Source organism: Accipiter gentilis, chromosome Z (genome assembly GCF_929443795.1).
Source record: "Accipiter gentilis chromosome Z, bAccGen1.1, whole genome shotgun sequence".
NCBI lineage: Eukaryota > Metazoa > Chordata > Aves > Accipitriformes > Accipitridae > Astur > Astur gentilis.
The window spans coordinates 7,141,999-7,160,668 of record NC_064919.1 but is presented as its reverse complement, the minus strand read 5'-3'; the positions used below and the strand labels follow the sequence as shown (position 1 = coordinate 7,160,668).

Genomic DNA, 18,670 nt, shown 5'->3' with positions numbered 1-18,670 from the left:
GCATCTCCTTTTAATACTGTTTCTAGGCTCTTGGTATTCTGCCAGAAACCTAATTATCCAATAATTTAATATTTTACAAGAAAAAAAAAAAAAGTTTGTTAGGAGATTGCCAAGAAGAGAGTTGTGTTTCTAAGATGACAAACTAAGACACAATATCCCCTTTCCTGAAATTCCTCCAAAATAAGCACGTTCAATGAAGCCACTAGAGAGCTGAGACTTTTTTTCATTCCGGCTTTTTAGAGAAAAGATGGAAGATATTAGAGAACATCATCAGTTACCAAAATCCAAATCTTCTTGCATTTTCCTTTGTTTATATGTCTTTATAAATCTTTCCTTAAGGCATAAATAAATATTTGCATTTATTGTGGATAAAATCCTCTCACCTTATTTACAAAATGCCTAGACATTTGAGAAGATACAGACTGACTTAGTAACTTTCACTTATGACTATGTAAAGAGAACTATTTACAAAATATTGTAACAAAATGTAAATTGGAAGTTACCTGACAGCAATACATAAATGAGTACAACTGTTTACAAATGCATCTTGATGGGTTAGATTCTGATGGCTGAGTAAGAGCCAGGAGATCCCACTGACAATGTCTGTATTACAGTGACTGTATTAAGAAATTCCAAATGAAGTTGCACATGACAGAATTAAAATGCAATTACCACAGCCAAGTTGTTTGATTCTTTTGATTCAATAAAGTAGCAATAGCACTAAACCATGCTATTATTTATCCATAATGACTTACTAAAAAACTTCATGTTATAAAGATTTACCCATTTCAGTTTAAATTCCCAATAACTTCTTCATCCTATGTCCTCAGTGCCAGTGCAAAAAGCTCACATGACCCTGGAAACATTTTAATGCCTTTCTTGTTTAAGTCTCCCTGTGTAAAATTTCTTTTTACTTGAAATCCTTATGACTTAACATGGACCACCATATTGCAAAGTTGGATGCTGATCTGTTAATTTAACTGCAGTAAGATTGACAGAGCAGGTGAATTTGTTTCTCAACTTCTTGTCTTGCACAAGGTGACCTAATCTCAGCAAAATTCACAGGGAGAACTGTGCACACTTAACTATCGTATCTCTTCAACAGGCATGCATTTGCATGTAACAACTCGAATAAGAATGAACTGCAGTTTAGAAAATGGAGCAGCTTGAGTTGAAGTTTTATATGTCTTTCAGGAGTTGTAAAGTTTGAGTGAACAAGACTAGTATCTACTTATAAGAGAATGAAATTCCTTCCTTATCTCATCAAATTTGAAATCATGTTATTCATAACCCAGGCTGTGGCATACTGGGAATTATGGGCTGCAACTCTCACACTGTCTTCTGAAGGTGCTCCACCATGCATAAAAGATGACAATTGTATCAGAGATCAGAATCTGCTTTTCCTCGGGTCCCTTTTTCGGTCACAGAACAGCACAGTGACATCTCTGCTTTCCCAAGAAGAAACACTCTTCTGCATTACCTCCCTTACACATGGGCACTGCAGTCAGATGCAGTTTTTGCCGTTCACAAAATTACATTTTTCCTCAACTTTTCATACTGGCTAACTTCTCCAACTCCCTACCCAGTAACCTGTCTTGGTGAGTTCCTTGGGGTCTACTTCTTCTTGTACTTTGCAGACATAGCAAAGGTGACACAGATGTCACTAGGCAAGATGATGACTAACAATTAGGCTTTCCATATTGAATCAAACCTCACTTTTAAAGTATATTAAGGTGTCTGAAATTATGATTCTCCGTCACTAAATACTAATAATGAACAGCATTAAGAAACTAGCATTTCAATCTTTAAATCAATATGCAATTAATGCTAGAGAGATTTAACTTCTTAGGTGAAGGGGACAAACACACTACACTTCATTGACAAATCATATTTTACCTCCAGCAGTTATATTTGTATGTCTAAGAATAAAGCACAGCTTTTAAAGGACACTATGTAACTTGTGCCCCATCTTGCCTCCAGAGGAATCAGGGGGAGACCCAGCATCACCTTCAGCAGAGATGAGAAGAGGCTGAACAGATTCCATCATGTGCTTTGGGAAAGGAATTTAATTCCTGAGGATTTTCCACCTTACACTTTTTATCAAGGAAAAAACCTCCTGCGTCTAAAAATGAAGACAACCAATACTCACTCAAATTCGGACCTAATGGAAAAGTTAAAGGCATTGTGAAAAACATCGTGGAGGGACCAGGAGGTAAGAAAAAGAGAAGGAGGTTTCAGTTATCACAGTAAAAAACACATTTAGCTTCCTGTATGGACATTTTACTGCTATCTAGAAGAGAAAGGACAATTTTTAGAAACAATGAAGAAAAAGAAAGAATCCTATTTTCAGACAGTGGATGTAGGATTCAAATTTGCTTTCGAAGTTAAAAGACTACTGGGGAACATTTTTCACAGCAATATTTGCTTTTCTCTAACTTTGATGTAATTAATTGCAACATGGTTACTTTTTACGCTACGCCTAGGATGAAATTGCAAAACATGGATGGGTAAAAGTGAATTGCATAAAAATAGGAACAGAGTAATTATGAAATTAGTTTTCAGCAACAGGAGCATAAATGGGAATTGATATTATTAGAATAACAATAGATACAATTTTACAAACTACACAGTGAAACTGATCTTCAGTGAAGGCATGCAATGTTACCATCAACTGTACAGATTTGCCGACAAAGGAAAATCATATTTACGGGTGAGCCCTACCAGATTTTGCTGGATCAGTAATGGATATTAACCTGATCATCAGTTTTAAAAGGTAAAAGTTTTGTGTGACATTTTTCTGTAAACAAAATTTCTAAGTAACTACACCAAACCAAGAGCTGGCCAAATTACATTAGCATTAATACTAGAAAACAATCACTGATACAAAGGAAAAGGATTTGAATTAAGAGGTATTCCATCAGCTTTTCTTGGGAAACTTGTGAATTTTTGAAGTTTGACCTCTACTTCATTTCAAAAACTCACTTGCACCCTTCTGAGTCCCAATCTATGTACACCATGACAGAAAGACACAAAGTCTTTCTCTCTCTTAGTATTGTGTTGCTGCCAAATTTGTCATACCTATTCATCTCCTCATTTATTTTGAAGCAGTGACACCCTTGACTAAGTAACGCTGCGGCTGCTGATCTTCCAAGCTGCAGGGGTGGATCTACATGGGATGGCTCTCAGACTGATGGCCACTGCCTGTGCAGCTGCCTGCAGCTACGGAGGCGTGCCATTTGCCTCTGATCTGACAGGCCATGAATGGCCACCGTTCTCATGCTGAACCTTGGAGAGACTAGAGAGCAGACTAAGTTGTGATGAACAACATGCTGCTTTTCCTTCTAACACAACCAACGATAAGATGGTGGAAATTGTCTGAATTTCTTGTAAGTCCTCGGATCACCTAATGGAATACGACAAATGATCATGGTGGTAGTCAGGGACTAAAATAGATGTTACCTACTAGCATCACTTATTCCCCTCCTACATATCTTACACATCACTGCACCAATGCCTGGAACAGGAGCTTTGCTGGACTCTCCGTCTGTCCGAAGCAGCAGGAGCTGTGAATCTTGCCTCAGTGGGAAGTTGATCACTGAACATATTACATTTCCTTCTCCTTCTGAAAACTGCAGGTGGGAGCTGTGCCGAGCCTGGAGATTTTAGTTCATTTAGGTCTCACATAACCATGTTTTGTTCCATTTTCTCTTTAGTTCACATGGATTTTCATCCTTCACAGCTTGCCTTGAATTCCAAGTTGTCACGGTTTAAGCCCAGCCAGCAACAAAGCACCACACAGACACTCACTCACTCCTCCCCCTGCAGTGGAATGGGGGAGACTAAATATAACAAAATGCTCCTGGGTCAACACAAGGACAAGGAGGGATCACTCACCACTTATGGTTATGGGCAAAACAGACTCAACTTGGGGGGAAAAAAAAAAAATCAATCTAATCTGTTACCAATCAAATCAGAGTAGCATAATGAGAAATAAAACCAAATCTTAAAAACACTTTCCCCCCACCCCTCCCATCTTCACAGGCACAGCTTCACTCCCAGATTCTCCACCTCCTCCCCTCCGGCAGCACAGGGGGATGGGGAATGGAGGTTGGGGTCTGGTCATCACACGTTGTCTCTGCTGCTCCTTCCTCCTTGGGGAGGACTCCTCACTCGGCCCCTGCTCCACCGTGGGGTCCCTCCCACAGGAGACGGTCCTCCACAACCTGCTGCAGCGTGGGTCCTTTCTGTGGGCTGCAGTCCTTCAGGCACAGCCTGCTCCAGCATGGGTTTTCCCATGGAATCACGGTCGTCTTCGAGGGCATCCACTTCCCCGGGCTGCGGGTGGGCATCTGCTGCCCCGCTCCTCTCCGTGGGCTGGGGGGGGACAGCCTGCCGCCTCACCACGGGCTGCGGGCGGGGGCATCAACCTCCTGCGGCGCACCTCCTCCCCTCCTTCCTCATTGACCTCGGTATCTGCAGAGGGGTTCCTCTCACATCCCGCTCTCCTCCCCGCTGCAGGTTCCCCTTCTTCAACCTCTTCTCCCAGAGGCGCTGCCACCATTGCTGATGGGCTTGGCCTTGGCTTCTAGCAGGTTCTCACAGGAGCCACCCCTGTAGTCCCTCTACTGCTACCAAAACACTGCCACACAAACCCAACACACAAGTCCAAATGAATCTCCAAAATACGAAACAACTTTCAAACCTCCAACTTTTGCAAGCTTTATGCCATACTCACCTGTAATTCTATTCTGTGTCCGGTTTGTTAACTACTGCAAACCTCAAGGAAGTTTCATTATGAAGAGTTTGTATGGGTCTAAAGATGATTTTCCTCTCATTGCTCATTCCTGTGTCCACCAAAGAACAGCAGCAGACTAGACCAGGCTGACTCAGATGGCAAGCCACCCTCCACGATTAGTCTATTTTGAAATAAATAGCCTATATCTTATAATACTAAGCCTTGAAATAAGGTATTTTCCAGTTGGGCTAGCACCTGAAACAGAAAAAATGTCCTGTGACTTGGCTATTGTTAACTTTGTTGAGCCTACTGCAGCTGTAAGCTGTTCTTTTCATGTATTTATAATCATTAGTGCTTTTATTGAAGGTGTTTTTCCATAATTTTAAGGGTTTTTTTTTTTGGTCATAGTAACCAGTGATTTGTTTTCAGCTTGCTTCTACTGGCTACAGTCTGGCTTTTATTTCTTTTACAGTACCAATTCCTTACCTGCAAATTATTTTTCATTTCTGTGAGGACATAAAAAAAGAATGTGCATTATTGACCAGGCCAGGAACTTAGGAGCTATAGAGGCTACTTTGAGAATAATGGTGTGCTGTAATTTTTCTTTTAAGGCTTAGAAATGCTGAAATATGCATTGTCATAGGCTTTGCCCAGCATAAAAATGCCCATAAAAGTTCTTCCAACACAGGAATAGTGGATTATATTTATAAGGTAAGTATTTTTTCTCCTACTTTTTGTGAATGTCTATGATTCTATGTTACTGAAAATGTAGGGTCATATTGCTCCCTCAGTAGGAAGAACAGACAAGTGGAAGACAGGTAGGAGGAGTCCCCGTGCAACCTTCCTGCCTCTTTACTGAGGGTAACAGGGGCACCATGAGTCAAGAATGACACAATGCCCGAGAAAAGCAGATCAGTAGGTTTCAATAAGAAAACATGGCAAGAAAGTCATCACAACTAGCTGGTTCAAGCTAAAATGAGATGTTAGAAAGTCAAGTTGTAGATGCTTGAATGTAGGGTTGAGTTAATATTGCAGTTACTGACACAACCCACAAGCTACTATTGCACTAGGTGACTAATGTAGTAAGGAAATAATTAAATGCATAAAATATGCCTGTTGGGTCCTAAGGGCTTGTCTGAATATTTTACAATGAGTTTCTGTCAGGTGTCTGAGTAAAGATTGTATCCTCTACTGCCTAATCAAAGTAATATATCGAGAAATGAATTTTCACAGGGAGACATTGCTGTACAGTACAACTGCAGCAAGATGAAAAGGTACCCAAAGGTATAGGGCTGAGGACTTTGTTTCAACATCAAACACTGAGAGATCACTCTCATTTTTCTATTGTGTTGAAAGGAAGAACTACAGTTCTGATCTGTTGAGCCTAATTTTGCACACCTTTGCGTCTTACACAGGATGCCTGGACAAAGAAGGTCTGCAGTGGAAGGGCCAGAGTGTGCCTTGTTGTTTGAAAACTCAATATTAGAAACATTAGGGTTTGATTAATATTTCTGACTAGGTCATTGAGATGCCTGGGAGAACATTTCAATGTTAGCAATGTGTTCTGTCATTTCTATAACATTTTATGCCTCTCTGCACTTTTATACCAACACACTACACAGAAATGTTAGCCAGACAGTATTCCCAAAATGGTGTAGCCTCAGCAAACCTCATTAGTTTCAGCAAGAGATTCAAGATGGGTTTTGTCCAATGCAAATATAGAAATTGTGTTTTGTCCATGATTAGCTGAAATAGTTAAAAATGTATATAAAGCATTACCCTTAGTACTGATACATTTAGCCTGTCAGCATTTATTTAGCCTCTTAAATAATTTCTAGTTTTATTCTTATAGCATATTAAAAAAATGACAAATTACCTAGATTGAGTTGAATCACATGAGTTAAAGTCACATTTAACATGTAAAAGTTTTCCCTCTTGCACTTTCAAAATGTATTTCTAATATATTTCTGTTCTAAGATATTTCTGTGATCCAGGGAGGTCATAAATCAAGTATTACCATTAATTTTATATTAAATTGATACATTTCTTTTAGGCACAATTTTTTTTTTTTCAATTCTTCCTTTTGTCTGAGATTAACCATATGTTATTCCTTAAACCAGCAGGGACATCATATGAATGATTCCTATCAGCCTGACCTCGGTACCGGGGAAGATTATGGAACAGTTTGTCTTGAAAGCACTCACATGGCAAGGCCAGGACAAGCAGGGGATCAGGCCCAGTCAGCATGGGTTTATGAAAGGCAGGTCCTGCTTGACCAACCTGATCTTCTTTGACCAGGTGACCCGCCTAGTGGGTGAGGGAAAGGCTGTAGATGTTATCTTCCTTGACTTCAGCAAGGCCTTTGACACTGTCTTTCACGGCATACTCCTTGAGAAGCTGGTGGCTCATGACCTGGACAAGCGTACTCTTCGCTGAGTGAAAAACTGGCTGGATGGACAAACCTAGAGGGTTGTGGTGAATAGGGCGAAATCCAGTTGGCAGCGGGTCACAAGTAGTGTTCCCCAGGGCTCGGTGTTGGGCCCCGTTCTGTTTAATATCTTCATCAATGATCTGGATGAGGGAATTGAGTGCATCCTCAGCAAGTTTGCAGATGACACCAAGTTGAGAGGCAGGGTCAATCTGCTTGAGGGTAGGGAGGCTCTACAGAGAGATCTGGACAGGCTGGATCAATGGGCTGAGGCCAGTCGTATGAAGTTCAACAAGGCCAAGTGCCAGGTCCTGCACTTGGGTCACAGCAACCCCATGCAACCCTACAGGCCTGGGGAAGAGTGGCTGGAAAGCTGCCCAGCAGAAAAAGACCTGGGGGTGCTGGTTGACAGCCGGCTGAGTATGATCCAGCAGTGTGCCCAGGTGGCCAAGAAGGCCAACGGCATCCTGGCCTCTATCAGAAACAGTGTGGCCAGCAGGAGCAGGGAGGTGACTGTCCCCCTGCACTGAGCACTGGTGAGGCCGCACCTTGAGTCCTGTGTTCAGTTTTGGGCCCCTCACTGCAGGAAAGACATGGAGGTGCTGGAGCGTGTCCAGAGAAGGGCAACCAAGCTGGTGAGGGGTCTGGAGCACAAGTCTGATGAGGAGCGGCTGAGGGAGCTGGGGCTGTTTAGTCTGGAGAAGAGGAGACTGAAGGGAGACCTGATCGCTCTCTACAGCTACCTGAAGGGGGGTTGTAGTGAGGGGGGTGCTGGTCTCTTCTGTCGGGTGGCTGGAGACAGGACAAGAGGAAATGGCCTCAAGTTGCGGCAGGGGAGGTTTAGGTTGGATATTCGGAAAAATTTCTTCACTGAAGGGGTTGTCAAGCACTGGAACAGGCTGCTTAGGAAAGTGGTTGAGTCACCATCCCTGCAGGTATTCAAAAAGCGAGTGGACAGGGTACTCCAGAACATGGTTTAGTGGGCATGGATGATGGTTGGACTTGATGATCTCGAAGGTCTTTTCCAACCCAAATGATTCTATGATTCTATAAGTTAACTACCCTGAGTACATTAAAAAAAGTGAATTAATTTCTCTAAGGGTAGTATTTGTGTATACATATGCCTACACACACATACATATACACATACCTATAAAACCTCCCTAATTTTTCCATGTGAGTACAGAACTTGTCATCTAAATAATGACAAACAGGAATGTATATATTTACTGAATTTTTATTCATTGCATAGTTGGAAAATGAGCTGAGAATTGTAGCTTTTAAATTTTATGATCTCAAAGAAAAACAAACCAAGAAAAACACAAAATTTAAAATAAATTCTTTGCCTTAAACATGAATTTAAAAAACAGTTTCTACTCTCTTGATTAGGCTGTGGCTTGATTAACATTTTTAACTGGTGTTAAGCCTTGATTTCATGCCCAGGCTCTGTCCCCTACCATCCCTTTGTACCAGCCCAGTCTTTGTGTGGTTGTGAAGTTCACTGGATCAAAGAACTGATCTGGTTCTTTAATTATCCTTTTTATTTCCTGGGTCAGTTTTTGCCAGGACAACAAGGCAAACATGTAAAATGGCAGCCCAGAATAAGCAGCCACAAAAGGAGCAAGATGGGCAAGGAAGAGCTGAAGCAAGACTCCTTCAGGCAGCAGGAAGTCTGGCTTATGTCAGTTTTCAAGGAATAGTTACTTTACAGTATGATGCAGTGAAAAACAGGGGTAGGGTATTTTTGTCCCAATTTCCTGACAAAAACAGAAAACCTGTTTGGAAATTTCTGGAATTTGAAGGCAATTATAAGAGCTTACCTATTTAATAAACTGGAAAGAGAGCAACAGGAAACCTGTCTTGATTCAGTTTAAGTCATAATCTACAGGTCATCTAGAAGTCTCTCAGATTTAGCATATGCCTTATCAGAATTTCCAGTACATACTGGCAAGATGAATGAAAATGGAACAGAAACTCCAATATAAAAAAGTAAATTATTTTTGTACCAATGAATGCGTATCTTCTTCTTTTGCGGATGATCATAATGCCCTTAATTTAAATACAGGAGTCTGTATTTCTAGAAACTACAATTCTTTCTATATTTCATTTTTTTTCCTAATGAAAGTTGAAAATCTAAATCAACTGATTAAACATGAATGGTTAGTAGATCAAAAATCATTGACATCTTGAACTACAGAGCAATTTCAGAAACACAAAAGAAAATTTAGTTTGTTTGGCCAGTTTTGTTTTACAGAAATTTTTGCTATACTTTATACAACACCAGTATTTCAGATCATAAAATTGTCAGGTATTCAAAACAATCAAGAATACGCTTAAAACCAAACTTTGTATTGGATTATTCACAGAATTATTCAAACTGATCCTTTACGCTGCAGGGAAAGTTAGGTTCTCCTAAATCTCATGCAAAGAGATTGCCTGTGCATTTTTTATGCCCTCATCCTGTGATATTTTTTTTTTTTCCATGAAGGGATTTTCTGAACCTAAGTATGGAGGTTTTCTGAACCCTGCTGAGTCAGGGCTGGTAAGAGCTGGAGCTGAGGAAGACAGAGATACCCAAGACTCAGTGAAGACAGTGACCATCAAGCAGAGGAGTTCAAAGGACAAGCACCTGAAGCCTAAAAGTCCCACCAAGTGAGGACATTGCCTTGAAAACATGCTTGTAAGTGAAATACAGAAGTCACCAAAAGAAGCAATACAGTCTCTTAAAAAAATACTGTGAAACTAGTTATTTATTCTGCGCTGCAAATCATGCAAGTTGCAGGTGTCCTGTAATCCTGGGAACAATTTTGAAAGAAACACAATTCTAAAATCACAGTGCATCAGAACACTTGGATGACACCATCTAGCCTGGGAGTATAAGGCTGCATGTAAGGAGAAGTCTTGAAAGTCTCTTTATGCCTGGATCTGTCAGACCTTTACATAATTTTTAAGTAAAAATGACAGTGAAAGAAGAGGCATTTTCATTTAAATAAAAAAATGCTACTTTGATTTCCACAGAGAGGAAGGCAGAGGACAACCAAATGCAGTATAATCACACTAGTGTACTAAAACATAAAGCCCAGGAAACAAATGAAAATAATGTGAAGATACACTGCTTAGCAGGATTTATGACATGCTAGACAAACTAAATTGGTGCACTTGCTCTGAATGCAGTTCTCCTACATATGGGCATGTTGAGAGGTGAAGGGGCCATAGCATATGTAAAAAATATTTACAGTGATTAATTTGATCTATATCTTTAAAGAAAAAGCATAAGAAAATTTGCCATATGCTTTAATGGCAGCAACTCTTGGCAATCAGCAAAATTCAGCTTTGAAATGCACAATGGTGAAATTGTAACATGTCCACCGTATAGTACCATCTGCTAGAAAAAAAAAAGCGATCAAAAATTACCTGTGGAACTCCTCACAAATTATTGCAATTCACTATCCATGTTGCTCATGGGAGATTTTAACAACACAGATTTGTACTGAATAATGCAAACAGTCTGACACTGACGAAAGTGTCTCCCTGTTGCCTGCAAGAGAATTTTGTGATCCAGAAAGTAAAAACTTCAACCCCAGGAGAATCTGTCTTGGAAGCAGTACTTATTTATAGAAATTCCAAGACTAAGGAAAGCTGTAATGGAGGTAATCATAATTGATAGCTTGAATTCAGCAGGAAGCAAAAGATAGATTGAGAGAGTGCAAAAACAGAAGGAGATGCAGCTGCATCAAGGAAATTCTGAGGCCTTAAGAAATCTGGAAAGTAATATGGAATTAATATAGTTTAGCTTTTGCTTTCAGAGGACAGGAAAGGGGGCTCTCTTTCCATTTTGTGTTTATTAAACATCTGCACATAAATTTTGTAAATACCAGATGCTCAGTGAAGCATCTCTTAACAGGTTGATAAGCTTATTCCAGAACAATTGAGTATGTTTTGAAGCCATCAGTGGTCTTGCACTCCACATTACTTTGACTTCACCTCATCCTGTGCTTTCCAGCAATGAGAAGCAGCTGGTTTAAGTATCATTTATGCCTGAATGGCTAAAGATAGCAGTTGCTAATAAGAAAGAAAGAAGACTGAATTTAAGTCTCTCCAGACAAAAAAATTAGAGGTCAGGCCAGTGCTTCAAAATGAGAAGGATATGTAAGTAAAACAGAAGAAGGCCCCAAAGGAGCAGAAACATTGTTGGTGTGAAGCACATCAGGAAATCACCGCCATGTCTTCTGAGAACCTTACTTCATGGCTGAGCCCTTAGAAAGCAACTCCAAACTGGAGACTAAGAAGGTGGTCAAGGTGGTCCAAATACGATTCCAAGCTCACAAGGCGTTTTAGTGCTATTTTAGTACTCAGTTCCAGACAAGCCTTTCCCTCTCACTTCAGCTGCACTAGTTATTAGCAAAGGCTCTTGGTACTAGTCAGAAGGACTTTGGGTGGATGTCCCACAGGCTTGCAAGACCTGGGTGTAATACAAGAATTGTCTCACGCCTAGAAACTGCTACACATGAGATAAAATGGAAGGGAATTATTCAGGAGATTAGCTAAGCAAAATTCATTATGGTGGAATTGGAATTAAATGGTAGAATCAAAAAAAGAGAGAAATCTCAGTTGGAGCATTAGAAAAAACATACTTCAAGCTGATGAGTAACATGACAAGTCACCAGTACAAAGCATTGATATTTGGGACGTACCAAACTAGATATACTACTAGAAAATGCATGCTGGAGAACAAGCTTGCAATGACAGGAGAATGAACAGGAGCATGATGTATTTTTGCTTTTTTTATTCTTGATCTAGACTATTTCACATATTCCGTGATGTGGATTAGCAATCTTTGAGCTTTGTGAGGTAATTCTGAGACAGCAATCAGTAATTTACATAATTAGCATAACAGTATTTAATTATATGATTACTGTAAATATGTGTAAAACTCTAATGGTGTAATTAGAATATGTAATTACTACTTGTAATTACATAATTAGGTATGATGATGTAACTAAACTTCTCATGAAAAAAAAAGGATATTTACAAGCCCAGCTATAGGAACCAGTATGGTGCATAATTATATTGGTGTTATAAAAAAGAAAATGTACCGTTTTAATGCTAGCTGTGCTAAAGCTAGCTCAAACGTAGATGAATGCTAAAACTTTGTGAACTCTGCCATTGTACTAGAAGAATGCATTGACTTCCCACAACAGGGATAGTTCAATGACTACAGTCAGTACAAACATTATTCCCATCCTTAATTATCTGTTATTTACTGATAACCCTTTATACACTTAGCTGAATAACATAAGAAGTGGTATAATGGAAATATTCAAATATCTATGTCACATAGCATTTTCTAATTACTAATTTAAGTAACATATTACTTTTCTCTTAAGTTTTCAAAGCACATCTGATTTCATGCTCCTCCCATGATACCGTCCTGCAGACACCAGATTGGTGGTACCTCCTTATGTGGGTCCCTACCCAGAGGAAGTACAGAACAGAAGCTCTTTACCACTGCACTCCAGTATTGCATTGCCATGCCACCCATTTACCACACCATGGAGTCATAGTATCATAGAATGGTTTGCGTTGGAAAGGACCTTAAAGATCATCTAGTTCCATCCCTCCTGCCACGGGTAGGGACACCTTCCACTGGACCAGGTTGCTCAAAGCCCCATCCAGCCTGGCCTCGAACACTTCCAATGATTGAGCATCCACAACTTCTCTGGACAATGTGTTCCAGTGTCTCACCACCCTCACAGTGAAGAACTTCTGCCTCACATCTCATCTAAATCTCCTCTCTTGCAGTTCAAAGCCATTACCCCTTGTCCTATCCCTACATGTCCTTGTAAAAAGTCCCTCTCCAGCTTCCGTGCAGGCCCCCTTTAGGTACTAAAAGGCTGCCATAAGGTCTCCCTGGAGTATTCTCTAGGCTGAACTACCCCACCTCTCTCAGCCTGTACACACTTTGCAGCTGACACATTAATAGTTGCTGCAAAGCACACTTTAAAACTCACTGTCCTTGATCTCTACACCAAAGCAATTTGACTGTTGTATAGAGACTTATCACAATTATAAAAATTCTTTAACACTCAACAGAATTATCCTTTCAAATGACTTAGTATTCTTCTCTATGGGCTAGACAATGGAGTCCTGGGTCACAGCTGTCAGCATTTATATACAGAAGCGTCTCCAGAAAGATTATTTGACTAGGTGATTGGCTTACCAGTGTAAATCCTCAAAGTATGACCCAGATAGACAGACTGTAGGTAGAATATTTTGCAATTCAGTAATGTTTTACTGACATTAGCAGAATTCTTTCACTATTTCAATACAATGGAAATTTCTATTTTTTATACATATATATACTTTCTGTTATATGCTCTCCAAACCAGAAATAACGTATGTTTGTGTATATATATACACACTCATAAAACCAAATCCAGTATAATGTATAAAATATACAACTTCACACACAAAGTTTATTTTTATGTATAATTACATATACATCTATAAAAAGAAAAAGAAATACAAAATAACAGGTGATGATTCAGAAAATGCAATGATCACTTCAAGTAATAGCTCTGACTACCCCATTTCTAGCAAAACAGAAGATTGGTTTTATGTGGTCTATGATCTGAACAACGTTCATGACGCAGCCAAAAAAACAGAAGGGATAAACTCTGAAGAGATGGATGAGATTCCTGGTGGAATTCCAAATGGTAATTCAATTGCACCTTATAAGGAAATACGTGAAGTGATTCACCAGCAACTTTTATGGAAAACTTTAACAGATGTTAATAGATGTTAATTTTTTTTACAAATTCTTTTAGGTAGCCATATAGGCCTGTAAAATTTCTCAAAGCAAAACTTGATTTCTCTCTAGAATTATATACACATTATATTGGATGCTTCAAATCTTTTGCCTGTTGCATATATAAATCTGGGAAGTCACTGAGGCTACTTCAAAAATTCCAGCTTGTCATTTGTGGTTATTTGTCCATATTGTTTTCTTCTCCATGCTTCCCCATGTATCCACAATGTGCACACAGGAAAATGAACCATATTCTTCAGCTTTGTTATGGTTTTATTTATTTAGCATTCAACTTGCAACTTTTTTTTTTTTTTTTTTTTTTTTTTTAAATTTTTCCTGCTACACATAGTAGGTCTTCCTTGAACTACAAATCTCCTTTTTTGAATGTGGATGACTCCAGTATGTCAGGTATTTTGAACACAGTATCTAATACTACAAATGCTGACACACAAATACTTTCCTTTTTTCTCCTTAAGGTACCAGGCTTGACGTACCTTGGGACTATGTTAGCTTTTTCCACAACACCATAGTATTAGCATCCTGTGTTCAACTAAAACACGTGGGCTTTCTTCTCTGCAGTATTTCAAATACATGAACCTCTATCATCTGTTATTAACTGTTAAGTTAATGTATATTGCATTTCATACCATAGCAGTTTATTTTTCTTATTTTGGTCTTCAAGACTACCTAGTCTTTCACATGTGAAGAACTCCTTTGTAGTAACAACTCTAGGAATCAGACCTTTATAGTGCCTTCATAGTTGATGTTATTGGTAAAATCATGCGACGGTGTTCCCAGGACAGATCCTGGAAGAAGGCCACTAATGACCTCTCTGTAAACCAGTGGTCCCACTTTCAGAGGCTAGAGACATGTCAGAGAAATTAACAAATTTTTGCCCTGCTCTTAAACTTGTTGATATCTGCTAATAATTACTGCTGTAGATGGGATACTTGGCAAGGTAAACCCTTAGCCTGAAACAGGTTTTGTATTTTTCTACTTTGCACTATTTACTCCTTCTTGTTTGACTCTTAGATAATAATTTTGCATTTTGCAAATATTTCCATCATATCAGATGCTTTACTTGAATGCATGACAGATTTGGTATCTTGAATTTCCTACATTTTAAAAAGAATTAGATGGCTATTTTGAGCATTAGGTATTTATAGGCTAGAGAAGTATTTCCATAATGCTATAGTTGTTTCTGCAAAAGAAATTATTTATTTATTTTATTTAAAAAAGTAGATGTAAAAACATGAAATACTTACTCTGTTGGCAGTTTCTTCCCATAAATTCACCTGGACATTCACAGGAATAGTTGGCAACAAGATCTGTACAGATTCCACCATTCTTGCAGGGTTCGGCTTCACATTCATTTACATCTGCAAGAAGCAAAAACCATAATGTCAGTATTAGCAAAAAGAAATTGTAAAAGCAATAAACACATGTTTCAAAGCACTGAAACACAACATATTTATACAATTGACAATAGAAGACATAACTTCTTTTGCCCAGCAAACATGCTGAGCAAAGGATGTGACTAAACAGGTCATGCTTTAGGAAAAAAACACTGCAATCTCATATAAATTTAGCTAGTTTCATATACCTACTAAAGTTTTACTATGTCCCATCACACAACATAATTTAAAGTTTTGCTCAGTGATTTTCACTGTAACTTCCAGAGGACATCAGGGCCACAAGTCACAGTTGGGCCTTAAGTAAACAAATTCAATTAGTTCTAACAGAGTACTCATTAGTGATCCTCGCAATTTCAAGAAATGTAGCTACTTCTTTATCAACAGATGCCAGTTAAGAATGTGTCTCAGTTCATCTTAATTCATTAAGCATCTAATTGACAAGGTTGTTTAACCGTCTAAAAAATTTCCTTCCTGTGCATGAGTTAGTGGGCAAATTGAAACTAATAGCTTGATCCAGAAGCTTGCAAATTTTATTAAATTCAAAAGACAGAAAAGGTGGTTAATTTCATTTGAGTTTCCCTTTTCCAGTACACTTTGTCAAATGCTGCAAGAATAATATTCCCCCATGTTTTTCAGTGTAGTAACCTTCAACTATAACATCAGAGTCTTTTTCTGAAATGTAATACAGTATTCTTCAGTCATCATAAATAGGCAGATGAAGGATAATGATATCTCATAATTAAAATTCTCCATCTCTGCATTTATGTTTATTCTGTACGGAGTAGAAACATTGTATGGATTTTATACATCATTGTCTCAAAAGGGCTGCATCAATGCATACAGTTAAATATTTAAAAGATGTTAGCCCACACCAGCTTCATTAAGTCCTGTTGCATTAGACGCTGTAAACTGCAAACAGAAAAGCAGTCTTTAGTTTGTACTAGAATTTTACTTCATTCAATTTTGCTTAAGTGCATATTCATTTTGAATACAATTGCTGATAAAGCAGCTATGTGCATAGCACAGAAATAAGTTCAAATGAGAAGACAACAGAGATGAACTAGTGGCATTCATTGGTGGCTGAAATGCACTACAAATTGAAGTAGTACTCCTCACTGTTGTGTTGAATCTGCTTCTGACCCCAAAATGCAAACCTGGTTTGCACTGGCTTAGGCAAGCTACATAAGGTCTAAACCTGATGCAATAAGGCTGGTGCAGAAGAAGCAGAATTCAGCTCTGTCAACAAAGTTGCTTGATTTCTGGTACTTGAGTATGTAACTTTTGTACTTTTAATTTGGTTTTTTTACATTTACTAGGAGTCTATGTACAAAAATTCACTGTTTTAATATACACGACTTGCCTACCTCTGATTGATTTTGTGATGTCTCCAAGGGACTCTGTGCCTCCAGTCTTTTCTGCAGATCCAAAAAGCTGTGTAGCTTTTAAATGCTCTGCAATGTATGGGAGGTAGGTTGAAAACTGGCTGAATGGCCAGGACCAGAGGGTGTTGATCAGTGATATGAAGTCTAGTTGGAGGCCAGTAACTGTCAGTGTACCACTGGAGCCAATACTGGTCTGATTGTGTTCAACATCTTCACTAATGATCTGCATGGGCAGAATTGACCCTTCCCAAGTTTGCTGATGACACAAAACTGGGAGGAGCGGCCGATACACCAGATGGGCGTGCTGCCGTCCAGAGGGACCTCAACAGGCTGGAGAAACGGGCTGAACAGGAACCTCATGAAGCTCAACAGGGGAAGTGCCAAGTCCTGCCTCTGCCCCCGGGGAGGAAGAGCCCCGTGCACCAGGACATGTTGGCCAGATGACCAGCTGGAAAGCAGCTTGGTGGAGAAGGATCTGGGGGTCCTGGTGGACAACAAGTCAACCATGAGACAGCAATGTGCCCTCATGGCAAAGAAAGCCAACATGCTCCTGGGCTGCATCAGGCAGCGCATTGCCAGCAGGTTGAGGGAGCTGATCCTTCTCTCTGCTCAGTACTGGTGAGTGCTGGGTCCAGTTCTGGGCTCCTCAGTATAAGAGAGACGTGGAATTACTGGAGAGAGTCCAACAAAGGGCCACTAAGATGGTGAAAGGACTGGAGCACCTCACCTGCGAGGAAAGGCTGAGAGAGCTGGCACTGTTTAGCTTAAAGAAGAGGAGGGTCAGGAGGAAACTCCTCAATGTATATAAATACCTGAATGGAAGGTGCAAAGAAGATGGAGCCAAGCTCTTTTCAGTGGTGGCCAGTGACAGGACAAGAGGCAATGGGCACAAACTGAAACACAGGGTATTTCATCTCAATGTCAGAAACCACTTTTTTACTGTAAGCGTGACTAAGCAGTGGCATAGGCTGGCCAGGGAGTTTGTGGACTCTCCATCTTTGGAGACATTCAAAATCCATTTGGATATAGTGCTGGGCAACCAGCTCTAGGTGGCCCTGCTTGAGCAAGAGGAGGTGGACCAGATGACCTCCCAAGGTCCCTTTTACCCTCAACCTTTCTGTGATTCTGTGACAATCTTTCCATTGCTGTGAATAGAAATGCAGGGGTAGACCTTCAGCTAAATGTGGAGGCTAGTTTCAGTTCTTTGAACAAGAAAAAATTCAGATTTTTATACTAAAATTGATGATGGTTACTGATCTCTGAGCTTCTTTTTAATCCCTTGTGTCTTACTATTTGTTGCCCATAAAGATATTACATACTGGACTAATAAAAATTCATAGTGTTAGCTGAATTTCTGTCTATTAAAGAGGAAGAAGAGGAGTACCAGCTTAGTGTGCGAGAAATAAAACCTGCCAAGGGAAATGACCAAAGAACAGACCTGCTTAATTCTCAATTAAATTCTTTATATGTATTTATAAAACTTAATAAGATTCTTCAGCTCCCTATTTGCCTTTTTAAGCAAAGCCCATTAACCTTAACGTTTTCATCAGGTTATTCATCATTTTCTTACAGGCTAACACATTTGTGGGAAAAAAATATCAAGGTCACTGTGAACTAAAAAACATTAAATGAACATATGAACTATCTCTTACTTCGTGAAATAAAGGTAGTAATTTATCCTCTTAAAAGCTTTTCCGTGTAAAGATAATATCTTCTCAAGATATTTAAATGTTTCTGATTTGCCATTCATATTGAAATATGTAGGAAAAAATGCACAGCTTTCCAGTGTATTTCATATTGTCTATGCAATGATGTAGAAAACAGATTGAACCTTAAGTACCAAATAGTTCTAAAGCAATCCTCACATTCTATCCCTATGGAGCAATTAGCTATGATCAGTGC

General features: G+C 39.3%; 1 protein-coding gene across 1 annotated transcript in view; it reads right to left on the bottom strand.

Annotated features, from left to right (window-relative positions):
• EDIL3 (EGF like repeats and discoidin domains 3) overlaps nucleotides 1-18,670 on the bottom strand; it is a 263,077-nt gene that overhangs the window by 94,459 nt on the left and 149,948 nt on the right. Inside the window, exon 5 of the mRNA XM_049796524.1 lies at nucleotides 15,237-15,350. Within this exon, the coding sequence (XP_049652481.1) occupies nucleotides 15,237-15,350 (114 nt within the window). The remainder of the gene's footprint in view (nucleotides 1-15,236; nucleotides 15,351-18,670) is intronic.